The 21,197-nt window shown below is 39.5% G+C and overlaps 4 protein-coding genes and 1 non-coding gene across 6 annotated transcripts; 3 read left to right on the forward strand and 2 right to left on the reverse strand.

Annotated features, from left to right (window-relative positions):
• Nucleotides 1-311: 311 nt before the first annotated feature.
• On the reverse strand, nt 312-2,260 carry LOC140787546 (cyclin-D5-3-like). Of its 2 annotated transcripts, XM_073136531.1 has the most exons (6): nt 1,977-2,260; nt 1,803-1,889; nt 1,432-1,711; nt 1,226-1,359; nt 856-1,105; nt 312-714 (listed from the first exon to the last, which is right to left on the reverse strand). In XM_073136531.1, exons 1-5 carry the CDS (start codon nt 2,232-2,234, stop codon nt 899-901), a joined length of 966 nt encoding a protein of 321 aa, XP_072992632.1. In that variant the 5' UTR covers nt 2,235-2,260; the 3' UTR covers nt 312-714; nt 856-898. The 2 variants fall into 2 exon arrangements, with proteins under 2 accessions (XP_072992632.1, XP_072992625.1); XM_073136524.1 differs by having other exon boundaries at nt 312-1,105.
• Nucleotides 2,261-6,122: 3,862 nt separating this feature from the next.
• Nucleotides 6,123-12,160, forward strand: LOC140791490 (uncharacterized). Its single transcript, XM_073142088.1, has 13 exons — nt 6,123-6,463; nt 6,742-6,907; nt 8,318-8,398; nt 9,055-9,137; nt 9,218-9,333; nt 9,421-9,531; nt 9,684-9,796; nt 9,943-10,246; nt 10,342-10,425; nt 10,522-10,572; nt 10,762-10,833; nt 11,368-11,436; nt 11,792-12,160. Exons 1-13 carry the CDS (start codon nt 6,454-6,456, stop codon nt 11,828-11,830), a joined length of 1,299 nt encoding a protein of 432 aa, XP_072998189.1. The 5' UTR covers nt 6,123-6,453; the 3' UTR covers nt 11,831-12,160.
• Nucleotides 12,161-12,833: 673 nt separating this feature from the next.
• Nucleotides 12,834-17,710, forward strand: LOC140780698 (formin-like protein 8). Its single transcript, XM_073126410.1, has 4 exons — nt 12,834-14,458; nt 14,540-14,739; nt 16,185-16,426; nt 16,546-17,710. Exons 1-4 carry the CDS (start codon nt 13,206-13,208, stop codon nt 17,329-17,331), a joined length of 2,481 nt encoding a protein of 826 aa, XP_072982511.1. The 5' UTR covers nt 12,834-13,205; the 3' UTR covers nt 17,332-17,710.
• A 1,031-nt stretch (nt 17,711-18,741) lies between these two features.
• On the forward strand, nt 18,742-20,830 carry LOC140780743 (glucan endo-1,3-beta-glucosidase 12). Its single transcript, XM_073126489.1, has 4 exons — nt 18,742-18,917; nt 18,996-20,000; nt 20,248-20,345; nt 20,580-20,830. Exons 1-3 carry the CDS (start codon nt 18,869-18,871, stop codon nt 20,277-20,279), a joined length of 1,086 nt encoding a protein of 361 aa, XP_072982590.1. The 5' UTR covers nt 18,742-18,868; the 3' UTR covers nt 20,280-20,345; nt 20,580-20,830.
• Nucleotides 20,831-20,859: 29 nt separating this feature from the next.
• TRNAM-CAU (transfer RNA methionine (anticodon CAU)) lies at nt 20,860-20,931 on the reverse strand. Its single transcript has one exon. It is a non-coding gene; the product is annotated as a tRNA-Met (tRNA).
• Between the last annotated feature and the right edge of the window lie 266 nt (nt 20,932-21,197).

Below are 21,197 nucleotides of genomic sequence, written 5' to 3' on the forward strand. Positions count from 1 at the left end.
ACTAGTCCAACGACATTCTTTTCTGATGCTGGTGAAGTAGATGGCTTTGCCATTAGATGCTGGGAGCACTGGTCTTACTTTTTCACTTCTGTGATAGCACAAAAGCACCAACTATTGATTTCTGTATCCAAACTTAAGTTTGGAAAACTTCAAGAGGCAGTCTTTTTTTTTTCCTTCTTTTTCTTTGAAAGAGCCTTCAAGAGGTAAAGTCAATGCACTGAATAGAGACAAATAAACAGCGTCTATCTTCTCCATGAAATGTCACTAAATATTCCAACAACAAAGTTTGGCTCTGATTTGATGACACAACATAAAGGCAAAAATAATTTCATTGCCAAGAAGCAAATCAAATCACATTAAAACCAACCATACAGGATTTCAGCTAGCCCAGAATGCACCAGAAGGTCCAGAACTCATCTGATCACAACCAGCAAGGATACAGGAAAGTACACCAATCTCCTTCAGTGAGCAATCAGCACCACACACAAGAAGAAGAAAAAAAATATATATAAGAGAAGGAATTACAATAAATATGGGGTAACTACTTATGAATCATGACATGAACTATGAATCACAAGGACTACTTCCAATCCTATTCACACGAACTACTCCTCTGTTGCCTTTGTGTAATGACCTCCAAGCTTTTTCATTACACTCAGCCCTTTTCACTTTCGAGCCATAGCTTTTGCCTTCCTTTTCCTTCCCTTTCCCTTACTGTTTACATCAAGAAGTCAAGGAAGCATATAAAAAGTACCATTCCAAACTGAATTAGAGAATCAAATCACGCTCCATTGACAGCTAAAGCCACACACACACACACACACACACAAAGAAAGAAAGAAAAAAGAACAGTGCCTGGGTTTCGTGGAATCCCATCTAAAAATCCATTCAACTGCTATTAAGCATTGGGCGACTGCAGCCTTCTCCTCTTACTGCCTATAGCTGTTATAGCTGTGAAAGAGGTAACACTGGCAGCATCAATGGAGTTACCAATGCTTGCATTATTGGCTGCTGGTCGACTGGAGGAAGCCAACTCCTTGGATGATTTAAGCTTCTCCTTTTGAGCTTCCTGAACCATCACAGTATAGCAGGAGAACACATGCTCCTGACACACAGAACAAGAGCACTGAATTACTCATCACCTTTCCTTTTACTCATAACTTTCCGTAAAGATTGGAGTAACAAGAAAAGCAAGATATATTTCAACAGAAAGCTTAAAACTTACAGTGTCTAATGGTCCAGACAAGGAGATTACAAACAGCTTAGATTCCACTGTATCCTGTGTCAATCTTTCATCAATCGCAGCTAAAATCGCCGCGGCTGCGACAGTTGAGGGCCTGTGTTCGACTAAATTCATCACTGCATTCATTCAACACTCGAACACTTAGTCCTTAAACCTTAAGACAATCCTATTGAAATGCATTGACCAACCTTTAATAGTGGCAAATATGAAACCGGCGGCCTTGGAGACCAAGTCCGTGTATACAAACTTGGACGCAAAGTAACTCAAATAGGAAAATGGAGTCACCATACTCATCCGCCATTCCAATGTACTAAGAACGAGCAGCTCCATCCTTCGTATGTCCTTGCAACGGAACTCGTACTCTTCGTGCCAGAACTCCGATAGCACCGGAACATGGCATTCCTCCATCTTCGTGGCAATCGATAGGCAAGCAATGGAAAGCAAGTGGATAGCCCACGATTTCCCTCTCTAATCCATAAGAAACCAAATAAATGAATATAAAGAGACTAAACACGAAGCCATTGCAAGAAAACAAGGAGAACGCATCACTTGGCATTACGTCGATCACCCTATGGGCGAAGAACCGATCGAAATAAGCCACCGCGACGTACGCCGTCTTAAAGCCAAATCCGAAGCTCGCATTGCTCTGCTTCAAGATAAAAAGGTCCCACCTTTGGATGTAAGAATTAGATAAGAAAAAAGATCGAACTCGATGGTACGGAGAGAAACCCACTCGGAGAATCCACCGAACGGCATCGGAGCGAGCGGAGCGGTCGTGGTGTTTGATCTCAAAGGTGGATTCTTTGGAAAGTAGCAACTTGATGAAGTCTTCATCCGATTCCGGGAGAAAGGAACCATTCGGAAGCAACATCATGGCGAGGCATCCCCCCTCCCTCTCCTTTTCCTCCTCGTCGTCGTCTTGGTCGAGATGTCTTCCATCTTCCTGGCAGATGAGACGGGAGAAGGGAACGGAGCAATGGGCATCCCCCATTAGCGACCGAGACGGTGTTGTTACGAGTGTTTATATTTAAGTAAGAGGGGGAAGTGCAGCAAAGACCAAGATTTAGTAGACCCAGCGATGGTTTCTCTACAAGCCCAACTGTATGAATCTCGTGCATTTCGGCCACTTACCAATTTATTTTACTTGATAATAAACGATAATAACAATAATAAGTCTTTGTTTTTTTTTTCCCAAACTATTAATCCAAGATAACGAATACAAACATTAGATAATCCAAAACGGCCAAACTATGTCTTTGCATTTATATTTGAAATAATTCTATTTTCCTGCAGAGGATCCCTCCCGGTAGTTCAGGCGATTTGGTTGCCCAGTTGGTACCACAACTCTCCATTCTATAATTGCATTGCAGCCCAGTAATCTCGTGAACCTTAGTTTACTCTATATAGTATGACCTTTCAAGTCTATTTTTGGCTGTGATGGCATCCCCTTCCCCCTTGTAGAGTTGGAAAGCAATAGAGCTTTGCATAGGCTTTGCTACGTTGTCACCATGTCTATGTCATCCAGCCTTGGATGAGTGCATCAATGAGAATCTAAGTTGGGCTTTGACCCATTTGTTGTGTTGGTAATTGAGAAAAGTGACACAGGATCCAAAACCTAATCCAACTTGTCACCACTTTCATAGGCTGCCCTTTGTCTATTGTAATTATTGGGTGCATTAATTCATGCCCTAGTGAGCACTGAGTAGTGACACCCAATTTGTGCCTTCTTTTTTTCTTTCTTACTTGTGTGTGTGTGTGTGTGTGGATTATAGTACTGGACTCTTATCAAGATCCCTTGATTTATTGGTGCAGTTCCAAGTTTAATAATTTTTGAGTTAAATGGTCCCCACTCTGGCTTAATGTCAACCCATTCAGAAGTACATTAGGTTAACATTTGATACATGTTGGTCATTGGAAGTAGAAGAGCTTGTTCTGATTTACTATTTTTGGGTGCAGAACGTAGTTAATTAATTGGGGTTAATATTGTTAAACAAATGAATCATAACCTCTAGAAAAATTAACTCTGACACCATATCAGATAAGAAAAACTAGCTTTTGATACCATAATATTAAACACCAACAGTATATACCATGCGTTCTAGCAGCGGCTAAACAAAACTGCAACCATCTCGAAGTAGAGGAGAGACCAGTTGATCAGATTAGTAGACATTTGCAGAAAGAAAGAAAGAGATAGATAGACTTTCCCAGTGCTTATCTTCAGCTCTTGGTCAAAGTCTTGGATCTTTTTTGCAAGCTGGGCTAAAGGTTAATGGCTTAGCAACCACCAGTCCTTGTCAACTTTGGAACCAGAATGCCAAAAGGGGAGAGAGAGAGAGAGAGAGAGAGAGAGAGAGAGAGAGGAATTGACTCAATTGAGGGGGACCCCAACGAATGAACTCTATATACCAACCAAGCATTGCTATTATATTTTTAGCTCTGCAAAGACTTAGTTGGTGCCAATGGCTGAAACCATGTGGAAGATGTCAGACCCAAATCCTCACTACTCTAGAGTTTTCCTAACCTTCCACTGACGACCCTCTTCAATATAAAGTAAAGAAGGACGCAATGCAATGGGTAAGACCCAAGTACTCAGGCCTCAAAACTTCCATGCTTCGTTACACTCCATCAAAGACTTTCCATGGGGGTAGAGTCAAGGGTTGTCATGTCATTGGGTCCTTTATCTTATTTTTAACATTGGGATATAGCAAGATGCATGTAGTACAACTCTTTTTTTATTACAGAATTTGAATTTTTGATTATTTTAGTCTGTTCTTAATTGTTTTATACATTCAATTTATTTTTAAACTTCAATACGAAATTTGTCAGCAACTTCAAAAAATAAGATGCCGACGGGTCGGCAACTTACCGGAAATTTCAATCCTCTAAGAATTATGTCAAGCTATAGGGATTTTTTTTTAATATAAATCAATTTTTTGCTTGGACAACTTAGAAATATAATTTAATGACTAAATAACGACTTATATAAAAATTTCTCCCTCATATAAAGTTTTAGAGGATTCAGTCATCAGTTTTTAAACACGTCTAATTTCACATTTAAATTTTAAATATATTAGACATGTAAAATAAATATTTAGGAGAGCTAATTTAGTTAAAAACCATACAAAATTAGGCCTATACTCAGTGCCATTATAGTCATATGGATAGGATAAAAGAGTCCACAACATAATTAGTTCGTTTTGTATGAATAATTCTGTCAAATAATAAATAATGTTGAGATTTAATAGGCATCCCTTCTATTTTTTCCAACATCTTTCTCCAGAGATGATGCAATTTACTTCAAAGTCAACGAATTGGGCCGGGCCGGGCCAGGCCAGGATTAGTTAAGGCTTAGTTTTAGGCCCGCCGTACAACAGCTAAGCCCAAGCCAAAGTCTTGCCCAAAAGTTTGGTCATCTATAATTCCTTTTTCTATTATATGTTGAAAATACTTTTAATGAAAACGTTTTCTTGGGAGTATTATGTTGGGCAATTGGACTAAGCAAGCTATATTTAACTCTGTAGCCAGTAAGTTAGGTATGTTAATCTATCTCGTTGTTTGGCTTAAGTCCTAGTTCATGAGTAATTTTTTTTCTTATTATCAAAATTATACCTTATACCAACACACTAATTAATTATTAATTTACTCATAATATTTATTCCATCAACTTATTTTATATTAAATCAAAGAATATTTGTAGTATTTTTATAATTCCTTTTATTTTTATTTCAATTTATATTACATTAAAGATATTAATAACACTCTTTATTTTAAAATACAAATAAACACAACAATAATTATTCTTAAAATAAAAATATTATTTTTAGAATAATAAAGAGGAATAAATTATGCCTAATTTGACTCGCTTATATTCGACTTACTTTTACAGCACGGCTCTGTGTTTGAGTTTGATAAGTTTAATTTCTGAGTCGTATTATACACGGGTAAAGAACTAAAGATCCGAACCCGGGTATTAAAATGGACCAGGATTCGTCCAAAAACCTAGGGTCCCGCAGTTTTCAAGAACATTCAGCACATAGTCTTGAAATGGAATATTCTGTAAATGGTTCCATGAGGATGCCGAATAAGAAACGACGCGCTTCACGTTAAATCCACAACTTCCCTTAGTAACTTTAAACTTTGTTTCAATAAACCTCTATGAAAGTTTATATATTAGAAATGATTCCTTACACATAAGTTAAATAGTACTCAATGGACATTTTCTTCCTTGGATTTGGCCTCGATTGGCCACTTCCATTTGCAAAATTAATCCATTTAACTTCATCTATGGACTTAATAACTTTCTTGTTGAGTTAGCCTGGGATGCCTAGTATTAGATTAAATTATTCAAGTTCATGAGATAATTCTTATAGCTAATAGGCTGTCAGAAAACTTAATATGCATCATAATGCCAAGTCAAAATAGATCACTATCATCACATGTGACATTTTTTTTTTCTTCTTTTAGATTCACAAATATGTTTATTGTTTTCCGGTTGCTTTAGCTATATTATATTTATACATAAAAACAAAATGGGGATAATTAATCGAAAACGAAAATAGATACGGCGACTTGTTTCTGAGTGTTGAATTTAAGAGATATGCCAAGCACGTGAAGAATTTGACATTTCTAATATAAAACTTGGATTAAAAACTCAAATCCCTTAATGAAGGACTAATTCGTGGTATTCAAACTTACGGGGGGTAATTTGCGAATATACCTTTTCTTTTTTCCCATGCTTTCTCTTGTCTCAGAAATACGTCATATATACCGTTATCTCTCATCAATTATTTTGTGAATCGTGATCCATCATCATCCATATCGAACGGATGACCTCTTACGCGGTTGAGTAAAAAGCCGTCCTCATATCGTATTTTGAGTCGGCTTAGGGTTTTATTTGCAATTAATTTTATTCGTTCTTTTTTCCGAGCCGCACCGCTTCAAAGGCTGTACGCCGTCTCAAACCTCTGCCTCTCGTTCGTTTTTCCTCTCTCCGTCTCATTCTCCAACTCGGCTTCCACCTCCTCTTCTCGATCCTTCTCCAACCCCACATGGGTCTGCGCTGCTCCGATCGATTCTTCGCCGTGAGCTCTTCCTCGATTCCTGACCTCTCAGCCGCCGCCGTCTCCCTTTGTAGCTCTCGTTTTTGTAACGTTTCGTTTCGGATTCATCGCCCCAGATCTTGAGTTTGGGCGTTTTTGACAGCTCTTGCGATGGGAAGGAGTAAGTGGATTTGCTTTTTTTCTTTTCTTTGGATCGGTTGGATTTGGGTTGATGGTGTTCTAGCCGAGAGATTCAATCTTTTTGTTGGTTATTTTCTGGTTAGAATTGAGATGTTGCTAAAAAGGGATCTCTTTCGTCGGATTTTTTTTTTTGGTAAAATTGTTTTTCTTGATCTGGCTTTGGTGAAATTGCTTGAGTTTCGGAGTTCTAGGATCTTTTCATTAGAAAAGTTAAGAAACATGATGTTTTTTTTTTATCTGGGGATATTTATGACGCAGGCAGCCGTCGCAAGGCTGCTGTGGAACAGCTTGATAGCAGTGATGCTGATAGCGTGAGCTCTGTTTCGACTAATTTGTCTGACCTAACGCTGGCGCACGATACGGAGATCGTCAACTCCCAGGAGTTTGTACTAGAGAAGTACATCGATGCTCTCTATGAGAAGAGGTATCTTATTGTTCCTTCTTTGATTTGTTGGAGCTGTCAATTTTTTTGGTTTCTATTACATAAAAACCATTCCTTGGGTGTTCGGCGAATGCATAAAGCATATTCTATATACGAAGTTTGTTGAGATAGTTTAAATTGTTTCGGAAATTCTTTTCTCTGTCCTCCCAATGAATGATATTTTTGATGAGGTCAGTTACATCGACTTCGGAATGTGATTCGTGATCTTACATAGGATCTCATGTTGAAAGAGCTAGGAACAGTTAGGGACTTGGATCAAGCAGTATGTGAGTTAGGACGTTGGCACTACGAGAAAGTGCATAATTCCTACTGGTGCAAATTATACAGTTATGCATTTAATTAGTGACGAAGGACATATATGAAATGGATAATCCCTTGGCCTTTTGTATGAAGAAGAAGGGTGTGTAATCTGCCCTACATGCCATGGAGAAAGACAAAACAGAAAACATTGCAGGAGAATGTTGCAGAGCTTATTCCTGATACTTATTGAGGTTATGAGTTATCGTGATATCCTTGGATTGTTGAATAATTCCTTCCAGCACTTAATGCTTCTTCAATGCATTTGTGTTTTTTTCTTAAATTTTATTATTCCTTTGTTTCATCTGCCACTACACGTGTGGCTGCTTTGGTCAGGAAAGCTTATGTAATCTATAAATCAATGGTGTCCCCTTTGAAAGGGTCAGTTCCTTGGGTGAAAGATGAGAACTCATTCATGTCATAAAATAGATTTCTGTGAATCTGTAGTTTCTTCAGAATTTGCTTCCTTAGAGTTTTGAATCTATCAAAAGTTTCTTGGTTCCACTTGCTTACCAAAACTGTGCTTGTTTAGATCAAGTACTGATAATTTGATGTTCATAACATCCATGTAGAAAATTCTCATCTCTTAGCTTTCAGTTTGATTCGATTGTATTTGTTAGTATGTACATCTTATTGTAAGAGTTTACAACCGTATTAGCTGTTTAATGATGATTGTGATCAATAATAGATTATCCTTTGTCTATGATCCTGGAGTTTTTGGCAAGTATATAACTTGCCAAAGTCTCTTGCAGATTCAGAACATTGTTCGTTAGTTACTTGAAATCCTATGTTCCCTATTTGCTTCTTTCTTTATTTTGGATGATAGGATGTAAAGCTCTGATCCTGTTGCAAATCTAAAGAGCCAAAGATAGAAAAATCTGTTTCCAAGATATGGCGAAGAGACTTTGATTTTATCATCATTGTCCTCTTTCACAATTAATTGCTGTGATTTATTTTTCTTAGAATTTTCTTGTACTTATTACATCTTTTTTTGATGTATTTTGAAGTTATTTTTTATATTGGTTTGATCATAAATTCATAATTCACTGATTTTGCGCTACTAAATTACAACATCTTGTTCCTTCTTTGACACAGAGGATCTACAAGAGAAACAGCTTTGGCTGGCCTTGTTGATGCATTTGAGAATACTGTCCTTCTTTCATTTGTGGAGAACAAGTAAGTTAGTCTTACACAACTAGCTCCCATAATTCGTTCACGAGAAAGATGTCTTATTAACTTATCTATCTGCGTCGTGATTGACTTATTAAGTACATGAAAGGCATTTAGAAGGCCTGCCAGACAGCCATCATAATAGTAGATTTCCTGTAATCGATATCTTTTTATGTGTTTAAAGGGATAGTTCTAGTTCAAAAATTGAGAAACTGCATGTAGTAAAGGACTTATCCAGTTGCCCAAATTGGATTTTGTCTTAATTGATGCAAGAGGTCAATATTCATTCTTGTGCTTCCATACAATCAACCGATATAGTAGTTTGGCTACTTTTTGTTAATTGTCCACTCATGCACAATTGTGTTCATGCTTAGAATTAGTGCTAGATTCATTCTCTACTTACTACAAGGTTTTATAATTGTGTGGTTCTGCAATTTATTTGGCTGGTGGAAATCTATAGGGAGGAGTTCATTTTGCCTTTCCCAACTCCCACTTTAGCAGGCATTCTTTATTTCGTCAGATTTCTATTTGTTATGTCCTCAGTCTATATAAATTAAGATCAGTATGTTCTTCTGTGGGATGCAACCTATCTGATCGTTTTGCATTATATTAATAATGGATGCCTTCATATGTTTCTTATACTTCAGTTTCTCTATGGACAGATGTGCTACATTATTGCATCAATGCATCAACTCGATGAAGCGAGGATCTACAAAGGAGGCCTGCTTAGCTTCTCGTGCTATCGGTATACCTTCTATCTTGTTGTTCCATTTGATGTTCCTCAATTTCTGTCTTGTCCTTATTTTGTGACTGTCTCGTTTGAAGGGTTATTGGCCATTACTGTTGGCACTGGAAGCAGTGCACGGGAAATAATGGAAGACTCCGTTCCGCACCTTTCTCGGGTGCTTCTATCTGGATCTGATGCATCTAAAGTATCATGTGTATGTTATAGTTTTCTTACTTGTTGTTTTCTTTGTAATTATTTTCCTGCTGATGTTAGAAATTTAGAGTCATCCAATCAACTACAGGTCTTGGATTGCTTAGCTACCATTACTTTTGTTGGGGCAAATGATCAAGCTGAAACAGAGGTATCCTTGAAGGCCATGTGGGAGGTGATTCATCCCAAATCAGGTTCTAATGTACGTAACATATGCTATCTTTTTTGTATTAGTCATTCACAATCATTGAGAAATCGGCTATCAGATATATCTAGAAATTATTTATCATATATATATATATATATATTCCACTTTGCCAACACTTCTAAAATTTGCCTTTGTTTTACATTCAGGTTGCATCTGCGAAAAGACTTTCACCTGCTGTATTGGCAGTTGCAGTATCTGCGTGGTCATTTCTTTTAACAACTATTGGTACTTGGAGAATTAATCCTGATACTTGGAAGGAGTAAGTGGAAAATCTCTGTTTTATCATTATATAGTTACTTGATAGTGGATCATTTTGTCAATTTTCTAATTGTTGCTATTATTTTTCTTGCTACTGTTGCCATCCTGGAAAATTTATAACTTTATAATCATCTCAATGTTGTTCAGATCGGTCTCATTTCTCTCTACTCTGCTAGAATCCAATGATCGTGCAGTTCGTATTGCTGCTGGTGAAGCAATAGCTCTATGCTTTGAGTTAGGGATACTGGATGTATCCTGTGGCGAAGAGAGTGACAGTGATAACTTGGACAAGGGTTCTAAGCGCCAAGTTTTCTTGTATATGCAGTCATTGAAAGCAAAAATATCTGGTCAAGTGAATAGTCTTTCTGTGGAGGCTGGTGGCAAGGGGGCTGACAAGAAAAACCTTAACGACCAGAGAGACTTGTTTCAAAAAATTTGGGACTTTATCAAGGTTTGCTATTTTTTTTTCCAGACGATATATGTACCATATCTCTCATTGTTTGTTCTGGACTTCCTTTTTCTTATTTTAGCTGGTTTCTTTTCCAGTTCGGTGAGTGCCCAGAAGCATCAGTTAAGGTATCAAGCAAGCATGCCATGTTGAAGGTCTCATCATGGACGGACTTGATAAGGGTAATGCATGAGTTTCTTTTAAGTCTACTTTTTGTACCATTCAAGGGTGCTGCTCACAGAGCATTTTCTAACTATCTTATTTGGTTATTTCACCAGTTGAACTTTTTGAGGCGCTTCCTCAGAAAAGGATTTCTCAAGCATGCACAGGTCACATATCTAATATATCTTCTGATATTACTGTTTTCTCCAAGATCTATTTTTGTTTAAGTAATGAATTTTAGTCAATTGAATGGATCTTTTGATCAGTCAGATTATTTTGTTCCCATTAGAGATGAGGATTATTTGAATTCCATGATAAGATGAACAGTACTGACCCGAAGTAATTTGTTTTAACAGGAGAATGAATTACTGCATGATATTTTTGACTTTGCTCTGGATAAAACAGAAGGTCTGTCCAACAAAGAGAAGGTGAGTTGCTGGAGCGGTGCTTTTTATTCTAGAAAAATTTGTATATAACACCCTGCTTTATAACGTAATTATGGTTTATACCTTATATTTTTATTATTTATAAATCGAGTTATCTGATTTAACGAATATATGCTGAAAACACTCTAAGTTGGATTTGAATTAACACCGTAAGAATGTTCCGTTAAGTAGAGATATTTTATTTTTAAAATGATTAACTCTTATTTTTAAAATGACTAAATTACCTTTAGTATGACTTGGTTGAGAGTATTTTGATAATTGTTTAGTATAGTTAACTTAACTTAGAGACTTGATTAAGTTTAACTAACTGATCTAATGGTGGAGTATTTTCTTTCTATATTAGCTAAATCATAAGGCTCAATTTGTAAATAGGAAAAATGTAGGGTACTATAATTTCATACATAAAATATGCTGCTCGATGAATACTTAATTTGTGTTCTTTTTCTTTGAAACTATGACATTAATGTCCTTCGATTCTGTATGTGTTTTGCTAACTCGTTAAATTTTTTTATGCAGAGGATTTCTAGGTCAGAAGATGAGAAAGGACGGTCTCAGAAGTTAAATAAGGACCGCAAGCTTGCTCAGGTAATCTGAACTGAAACCAGTGGGAGATAATTTATCTTGCTTTCCTTCATGATTCATCATCTTTGAACGCACAGAATTTTCCTTCATCCACTCTCAGACATGTTCAGATGGAAGTAATTAGAGTGCACTTGACCAAAATATCTACCTTGCAAGTTTTGCCTTTTTTTTGTGGAGTATTTCTGGCTGTCATGACAAGACCTAATGGACCAATTAAGAAACCTATTAACAGCTGCCTCTGTAATTTAGTAGGATTACTGCTAGGTGGCTCTATATCTTTTTGGCCTGTAGGTATAATCTGCAATGTTGTTGAGGTTTAATTTTTGCTTAATGTTAATAATTGTGGTATTTGCTGCAGGAGAGAAAAAAGAGTATCCTGGTTGTGCAGGATGCTTAAAGAACTCCAATTTCATTCTTCCCTCAGGCAGGGCATTGAAAGGAAGATTACATTCTGAAGGCCATTTGTTTCCACCTTTATTTTGTCTTTATTTTTAGTGTTGGCATTTATTTTCTTGGAACCCCTTGTGAGGTTTCTCTACATACCGTTGGATGATCGATCTTTTATTTTAATTAAGCCAAAATGAAAGGAGATATAAAATCAGAGGCTTTAACTATGTCTATCAGCCTCTGATATTTCTGCTAGGATCTATCAGCCTCTGTGATATTGGCTAGTCCTTCGGGATGGCCGCAAGATTTGGTTGTAATCCTGAAACAATAGCGTTATTTATCCCTCCTCTTCTTTAGTTCTCAAATAAACACAAAAGGAAAATAGAGAAAATAAAATAAAAATAGTGATGCTATTTGAAAAACAGAAAAAAGAGAGGATACACACAGTGACTTTTGTTAGAATCCATGTTATAAATTGATAATAAATTGGTAGAATCCAAAGATTGAATCCATAATGTGTGGCCTAATAGTGATGTTATTCTTCATATATATAATGAAGGACAGTTTCAATTCTTCCATCCCTCGTGCCCGCGTCCAATCACCAACGCACGTAGTATAATCAGCGTCGCTACCACGGCGCGGGCCATGCTATGTCAGTCGGCCGTACGCGTCTTTTACTGCAAGGAAAGGGAAGAAATAAATAGAAAAGGACGCAATGCACACCGACAGTCTTTCGCTGCCCCTCTTTTTTTTATTTTATTTTATTTTTTCTTCGTCTCGTTCGCCAATATCCGCGAGATCCTTATTAACGTCGTCAACTTTTATGCCACCGTTGTAGTAGTCCAATATCATACACATATGGCAGCGCTCTTACTTACTTCTCATTTGACACATCGATGTAATGTGCATTTGCTATACGTTCTACTTTAGTACACGTGATGATGCCTAAAGAGATGCTTGTCGTGCGAAATAGAAAACTCGAAAGCGGCCAAAAGAGAAGACCCAAAGTGAAGCAAAGAAGAACCAAATTAGTAAATAAAACGAGAAATTATCCGGCCCCCACCGTAAACTGCACATAGGACGAGATCTGCACCGTCCGATACGTGTGATGGCGATGTAGGACGAGGCCCAGATAAAGTATTCCCAAGATCCGATCAGAGGAATGACAGGGAGCGGAGAGGAAAGGAAAAGTAAAAGCGGGGATGAAAGCAGATTCCTGCCACGCGTCCTCTTGTTAGGATAGCGATGTTTCTGACGTCATCTTGCCGGTGCAAGCTCCCACCCTCTTCTCCAGATCTCCTGCGTTGCTCCAAGACAGAGAAGCTTCTCTTGACTTCTTCTTCTTCTTCTTCTCTCTATCTACTGGGAGACAAAACAAACCCCAAATGCCACCAAATTTAACCAAAGTTATGAGAGCCCTGTTCCAATTGCTATTGGTGTGTCTCCTCTGGTCCACTACTGTCGGTTCTCCATCGGACGGCGGCGGAGAGAGGAGCCGCAGAATTCTGCACGAGCCGCTGTATCCGATCCAGTGGACTCCACCCCCGTCTCTAGTAGACGACTTCTCCAACCCTCCTCCTCCCGCTTCCCCGGACAATTTCTTCCCCCAGGCTCCCCCAACTCAAAACAACCCAACCAACGAAGCGGATGTCTCCGTCTCCACCTCATTGCGGCATAACGCCAACCATCATTCGGCCGCCGCAGCCGCCATCGGTGCCTCAGCTGCTGTCGCCGCATTGCTTCTGCTCTCGGTGTCCTGCTTCCTCCTCCACCGCCGCCGACGGAGGACACGTGGCCCACCCGATCCACGCAAGCTCGCTGGGGGAGGCGGCGGTGCGTCGCGCCGCGGCGCCGATTTGCTCTACCTCGGTACGATGGAGCCGGCCAATGGGTCGCCATATCGGAAGCTGGGAACGGAGCGTGTGGTGGAGATGCACCAGCCGAGTCCGGAGCTGAGGCCGCTGCCGCCGCTTGCGGCAACGACGGAAGTGGCGCCGCCACGTCGGACGGCGGCTCCGGTGGCGTCGTCGGATGAGGAGACGTTTTACACGCCGCAGAGGTCGGTTGAGTCTGTGTGGAGTGGGAGTCCGAGTAGTCCTGTTTCGCGGCGGAGCAGCGCGGAGAAGGAGGTGATCATTTCCGCCGTAGAATCGTGTTCCCTTCCACCACCTCCTCCTCCTCTTCCTCGATCGCGAAGGACTTCTCCAAGGACAAGGTTTTCGGTTGATGTCAAACAAATGATCCCACCGCCTCCGCCTCCACCTCCACCTCCGCCTCCACCACCTCCTCCCCCTCCCCCGCCGCTGCCTCCCAAAACGGGTAGATTCACCAAATTGCCACCGCCGCCTCCGCTGCCACCACCGGCCCCCTTAGCCGATCAAGGTAGAAAAGAGCCGCCTTTAGAAGCCTCTTCCTCAAGGCGGAGATTGCTGAAGCCTCTCCCAGTGATCAATATGCCGGTTGCCGATGCCAAGCCAAGAAATGAAGATGGCAGCTCTTCTTTGCAACCAGTTGATGCAAAAGATGACAATTTGGATGGCGACGTGAAGCCCAGGTTGAAGCCACTGCACTGGGACAAGGTTAGAGCGAGTTCGGATCGGGCGATGGTGTGGGACCAAATGAAGTCTAGCTCTTTCCAGTAAGATTACAAACATTGCAACTATTATGTAAAGTACTATTCTTGTTTTTGTTTGTTTAACGAGTGGCTTATTTTTGGCAGATTGAATGAGGATATGTTTGAGACTTTGTTTGTTAATAACAACACAGCCTCTCTTCCTAGAGAAGCAAGCAGAAGAACCGTTCTTCCATCATTCAAGCAGGAGAACAGAGTTTTGGACCCGAAGAAGTCGCAGAACATTGCAATTCTTCTGAGGGCTTTGAATGTGACTCGAGAGGAGGTAGCTGAAGCGCTTTTAGATGGTGAGTATTTCTATTTTCTGAATGGTTTGCTTATTATTCTTCATCCTAATGTTGTTTGGCATTAAAACTTCCTATTTGGATTAGCATCCATAAAATCCTCCTTTGAGATTAATTGAGGTAAAATTGAGAAGTAAGTTGCCTTCACATCAATGCAACATCAAATTATTTCTTGTGAAATTAGAAATTTTACTTTCGATCTAGCTTTTATCTGTCTTTAGTACATATATTTACAGTAACTATCTTTTGCCTGTGTTAAAGAGTAAAGACTCTCCAATTTCCATGGAATTAAGTATAGTTGTTCCTTTATTGTGTGAACTCAAACTGCAACCAACTATATATATGTCTCTTTCCAACTTGAGATATTGGTTTCTATTCTAGTCCTCTTTTTAATTAGAGATATCGTCTTGAACTTTGAGCATCATCCTAGGTGATTGACTGCTTATTGATTTATAAACGGCATTCAAATGAATGATGCTCCTCTGAATTGTGATCATCTAGGGAGGGCAAGATGTGCAACTTCTTATCTCCGTTATAAATATTCACCCAACTTGAACCGGCACCACTGCAATGCACAATGCAAGCAATGTGAAAGTACTAACATATGAAAACCTAAGCCTCTACTCATTTGATTCCTGATGTTGGATGACTCCATCGTAAAGAGTTTTTGAGTTATGATAACATGCAAATATTGAAAATCACATGACATCGGACAAGTTGCATGTTGCTTTTTTGTGATGCTTCTGAAATTAAAAAGGACATTTCAAGAAATGTAACTTCACAAAGAGGAAAAGCACAAAGGTGAAAAGGGAAGGAATTAAAAGCCAGATCAGAAATGCTGCCTACCAAGAATATGCATATCTGGAAGTTTCTTCTGCAATGTAGCAGAATCTTTGATTCACTAAATCATGCTAGAACTTGTCTATCTGGTTTTTCCCTGGCTACATTCAAATAATGATGTAGTTAGCTCAAAATATTGTTTGAAACTTTGAATGTGATCTGCAACTCATAATTACAAGTGAATTAGTTCTATGACAAGGATCACTAGGACCTGATTTATCATATTCTACAGTCATTTTTGTACATCCTGCTTACACTGTTGCCACTGCGCAGCAGATCAAGAACTTGCTTGGCATGTCATAGAACGGCAAGTTATTTGTGTGGCTTAAATGTTGGTGCCAAGATTCGATATGTGACAGGAAACATCCGAATTTCTGGTTGTTTAGACTGTTTTAGAAGTTCATTTTGCAATTGACACTTCTATGCCTGCAAAGATTGATTTGAATTATAGATAATCACTTCTGTGCAATTATCAGGTAAACAGTGTTATCTATTTCTCGTGGTTTTATGAAACCAATGTCTAGCTGGTAGCAGTTAGATTCATCTAGATTTGACATGAAACTCTATGAATTAGTCTGTCGTATTGATCTATGGCTCTCCTGCAACAGGCAACCCTGAATGTTTAGGGGCTGAGCTTTTGGAAACTTTGGTCAAGATGGCTCCTACCAAAGAGGAGGAACTAAAACTTCGAGACTATTCTGGAGATTTATCAAAGCTTGGTTCAGCGGAGCGATTTCTAAAAGCTGTGCTGGATATACCTTTCGCCTTTAAGAGAGTTGACGCCATGCTATACAGAGCCAATTTTGAGACAGAAGTCAATTATCTCAGAAAATCTTTTGAAACTCTAGAGGTAAAAAATAATTTCCTAATATCTTTCTAAATGCTGTGGTGTATGCCTGTATATAACTGTTATATCGCTAGATTCCTTCAGAATGTTCTCATATTTAATATTCCTAACATGTTACTCAGGCAGCTTGTGAGGATCTAAGAAGCAGTAGACTGTTCCTAAAACTCTTGGAAGCAGTGCTGAGGACAGGAAACCGGATGAATGTCGGAACCAATAGGGGTGAGGCGAAAGCCTTCAAGCTTGATACCCTCCTAAAGCTTGCCGATGTCAAAGGGACCGATGGTAAGACGACACTGCTCCATTTCGTCGTCCAAGAAATCATCCGATCAGAAGGGTCAGGTTCTGAACAAACAATAGAAAACTCTGCTAACAACAATGGGGAAGAGCAATTCAAGAAACAAGGCTTAAAAATGGTAGCGGGGCTGAGCAATGAGCTGGGCAACGTGAAGAAAGCAGCTGGAATGGACTCTGATGTCCTGAGTAGTTATGTCTCTAAGCTAGCAATGGGGCTCGATAAAATCAAATCAATTTTGCAGCTCGAGAAGTCATGCTCTCAAGGAACTAAGTTCTTCGAGGCAATGAAGGATTTTCTTAAGGAGGCCGAAAGGGAGATTGAACGCATTAGAGCACAGGAGAAAAGGGCGTTGGGGCTAGTAAAAGACATCACAGAGTATTTCCATGGGAATGCAGCAAAGGAGGAAGCCCACCCTCTGAGGATATTCATGGTAGTGAGGGACTTCTTATCAGTACTTGATCATGTGTGCAAGGATGTGGGCAGAATGCAGGAGAGAACTTTTATAGGGTCTGCTAGATCATTCCGCATCTCCGCCAGCGCCTCTATGCCGGTACTCCAAAGGTATCAACATCGGAATGAGGATAATTCCGATGACGATAGTTCATCATCATAGAACATACAAATATTTACTTCTACGACGTATAATCAGTTGCTTAGCAGATCTTATCCGCTGCAGAGCAGTAGTGTGCCCTGTGAAGCAGATGATTTAGAAAGATCCAAATTTGGGACAAATTTGAGTTCTTTGGATGGTCCATATTTTGTACAAAGAATAAGCGACATTGTCGAATTTATACTTGACGTATAGAAGTAAGAATTCTCATGCTCCATGAGAGAATAGGAAGCCTGAGTTTCTTGTCGAGTTGTCTGTGATAGCATTATTTGATAGTTATATTATTTTCCTCACTCCATGTAATTCTTTTTACTCAGATATGTACGAAACTAATTCTAAAGGAAGAAAAAAGGAAATGGCTGAAAATTTTCAATTCAGATAACAGTTTAGATCGATTCTTTGTACCACAACTGTGGTGTTATAGTACTCAAATTTGATCATAGTCTTTACAAAAAAAAAAAAGGTCATAGTAATATAACTTGCGTGGCATTTCTGCATTCATACGCAGGAGAGCCTGAGAGATGATCGGATCTTGTGTCTTTCTTGTAACTATATAAAGTTCCGTTGTTATATTCTTGCGTTGGATTACGTTCAACTATTGTCCGTACTATAAATGTCATTTAATTTTACGGGGTTTATTGCTTCCCTTGCACGTAACGCTCAGGATCAGTGACTGAATAGAGAAAGAACTGCACGAAGCTTTATTTGGACTGCATGATAAAGATTGAGACGACCATAAGAAAACAGAGAACATCAACCCTTTTCTTTTTCTACAGAAGATCAAAGGGGAAATGTAGCAGTTGGGACTGTTAGACTGGTCAGCCTTGTCGATGTCACGCAGTAGGACTGCTACTTGACCATCGAGTAACGCAGCCAGTAGCTTTCAATACATTCAAACCTGCCCTGCTTAAAAGGACAGTAAAATTTAAATAGAAAAAGTAAGATAATTTCTATTTTACATATCAGCCCCTATCCCTCGAAGAGTTTAAAGCTAGCCCAATGTTATAGACAGTTTTAGAGCCCTAGAGGTCTTCAAATGGAAAGAATACTCCAGAGTCAAGCATTCGAAGTGAATGATATGAGCCTACAAATGTTTTATAATGCATCCGAACCTCATGTCCAATTTATAAACGAAATATAGATTCAAAATTTATTTATTTGAATTTGATATTAAGTTCAAAGTTATAGAGAAAAGTATAGATGATTTATAAGTGTCTTATTAACTTTTTTTATTTATTAAGACGAGATAATAAAGTCACCTCATACTGGCACAGAGCTCTCTGTTCTGGTCGCCATCAGTGCACACTTCCCACACCTCTGTCTCTGCCATGTCCTTTGTTTCAGAAGCACACCTCCCAATATCTCACCTAAAGAGAGACATAAAAGCCCATTATCCCCATGAGAACGTACTCATATTTGACAAAAAGGTCCCTCCTCTTCCACTTATATACACACGACCCCCTCGTACCCCCTTCCCTCCCAGGGTTTAAGGCAGGGTTTTACTTCTCCTTCACCTCCATCTTACAAGGAGTAAGAGAAGATGGTGGGGTTCTACCTCCTCTCCCTTCTACCTCTACTGGGTCTTGCTGGTAATCTCTCTTCTCAACAAAACTTTCTACTCGGTCCTTTTTTTGACTCCATTATTTTGATTTATGTCTCCGTTTCAGTTTCAGGTCAAGAAGAAGCATTTGAGCTAGTACATCTCCATGAACCAAAACCACTTACTCTGAGCTCACCATCCATTGGTGTCTTGGTGAGTGAAGCAGACCTCCCTTTGGTCTCTTCCAGTGTATTAGCAGCAGAAGGTTGGCTAAGAACCCATGTCTTAGCTCACTTCCCATCCAAAAGAATCACCACCATTATAGTAGGAAGAGGCATCCTCTGCAACACAGACCATGAACTCACATGGGTCTTGGTCCTGCCATGTGTTAGGAATCTGTACTACTCTCTTGTAAGGTGGGGTCTAGTGGAAGAGATCAAAGTCTCAGCTGCCTTCTCCTTGTGCTTCCACAAATCCAGGACAACACTACCTCAAGACACTCTCAAACCTCTGGTTAGCTTCCTAGAGGAGACTAGCTCAGCATTTATAATAGACCAACATCCCCATTCCTCGAATTTACACATAACATTTCTACAAAGGTTGGGTTTTTCCAAGCTTAGGGACATCAGAGTGATGAAAGAAGCAAAACCAATAAGCAGAAAGCTCTCTTCCTTGAGCTCCAGCTCAAGGCCACGAGGTTTTCAACTCCCTTCTCATTTATCTGGACAACCAAAGGCCCCTCCTTTACTCGACTCACCACCCCCTGATGCTCCCCTCTCTTTTGCACCCGATTCCCCTCCCGATGCGTTCAACGTCATGCCGCCACCGTGCCAGGCCTCACCGCCGGCCTCGGCGGCACTTCCGCCAGGACGAGGGGAGGAGCAGAGAGGTGGGTTGTGGTGTGTGGCAAAACCAACCGTTCCAGAGGAGAATCTGCAGGAGGCAATGGACTTTGCTTGTGGCGAGGGAGGGGCAGATTGCGAGGAGATTAGGCCTAATGGGAGCTGCTATTACCCTGATAATGTTGTGGCTCATTCTTCCTATGCTTTCAATAGCTACTGGCAGAAGACTAAGCAGAGTGGAGGCAGCTGCAGCTTCGACGGCACCGCAGTGCTCATCAATTCTGATCCAAGTATGAATCTTGAGCTTTCTTTACCTTGTGATCAGTTCATCGCCACACTATATTGCTATAGAATCTGTAACAAACTATTGGTAACTGTGGTTCCAGAACACCATTACTCATGCTTCATGTGAAACTAGTAGCAGACTTTCTATGATACTTTATATTTCCACTTGTATAATCTATACAGAATCATTTGACATTCTTGGCAGCTATGTTGACAGATGAATCACTAAAATGGCCTGTGATGTTTGTGCAGGCTTTCTCCAGTGTCACTTTCTACTTAGTTGATAAGGTGATAATTGAGCTTTTAGGCTAGTTCACGTGGGTATCTCACAAATCCACTTAATGCTGCAGGTGAGAAATTCTACTCCTTGCATCTTTACTAAATACTTCCAGCTTTTACTGATTACATCTGATGGAAAAAAGAATGAATATGGCAAGGTCTCTCTGTTGCTTTATTTGCAACCAAACATTCAGTTGATCTGTGATGTATGTAACATGGATTATATGACAAATGATAACTCTATCAAAGTGAGTTCTATTTGCTTCTGCCCACAACTAACGGTCTTCAACTTTGCTTTTCTGGAGGGTGAACGATGATGCAGTGATGCTGGATAGGAGTTACATTGGATGATGAAAGATTTGCTGGTCCTTTTTTTTTTTATTTTCTGTCGTCTTACTTTTACTTTTGTCTTTGTAGTGGGGTAGCTTTCTGTGTTTGGTTGAATGAGATGTTCTGTTAGGAAGTGCTTGTTTATGTATATTAGTTTAAGCATTATGCTGCTAATAGTATCAGACAGAAGTGAGTCGTAGTAAATGTTAACATTTATTGTCTCAAATGTCTCTAAAAGAAAAAAGCTTACGTTAATATCAGAGCCAGGTTTCGATCCTGGGACCTGTGGGTTATGGGCCCACCACGCTTCCGCTGCGCCACTCTGATGTTAGTTCTGTAACCACATCAGACGTCCCCCCAAAACTTACACCTCGATTTCAATTAATTTCAATATTGTGCGCAATGAAATCCCATAATGATGTTAGGATTTATTTGCTGCTTAATCCTTAAAATATATTACATATTTATTGAAGTTCCTAGGTAAATTAAGGAAAATAAACATATGTTAGATGAATTCCGTTCCTTTCTAAAAAAGAAAAGAAAAGGAAAATTTTATTTCAATATTATTTTCAAGTAGAATCAATTAAATTCTC

Source organism: Typha latifolia, chromosome 1 (genome assembly GCF_019914945.1).
Source record: "Typha latifolia isolate L0001 chromosome 1, TyphaL0001v2, whole genome shotgun sequence".
Classification (NCBI taxonomy): Eukaryota; Viridiplantae; Streptophyta; class Magnoliopsida; order Poales; family Typhaceae; genus Typha; species Typha latifolia.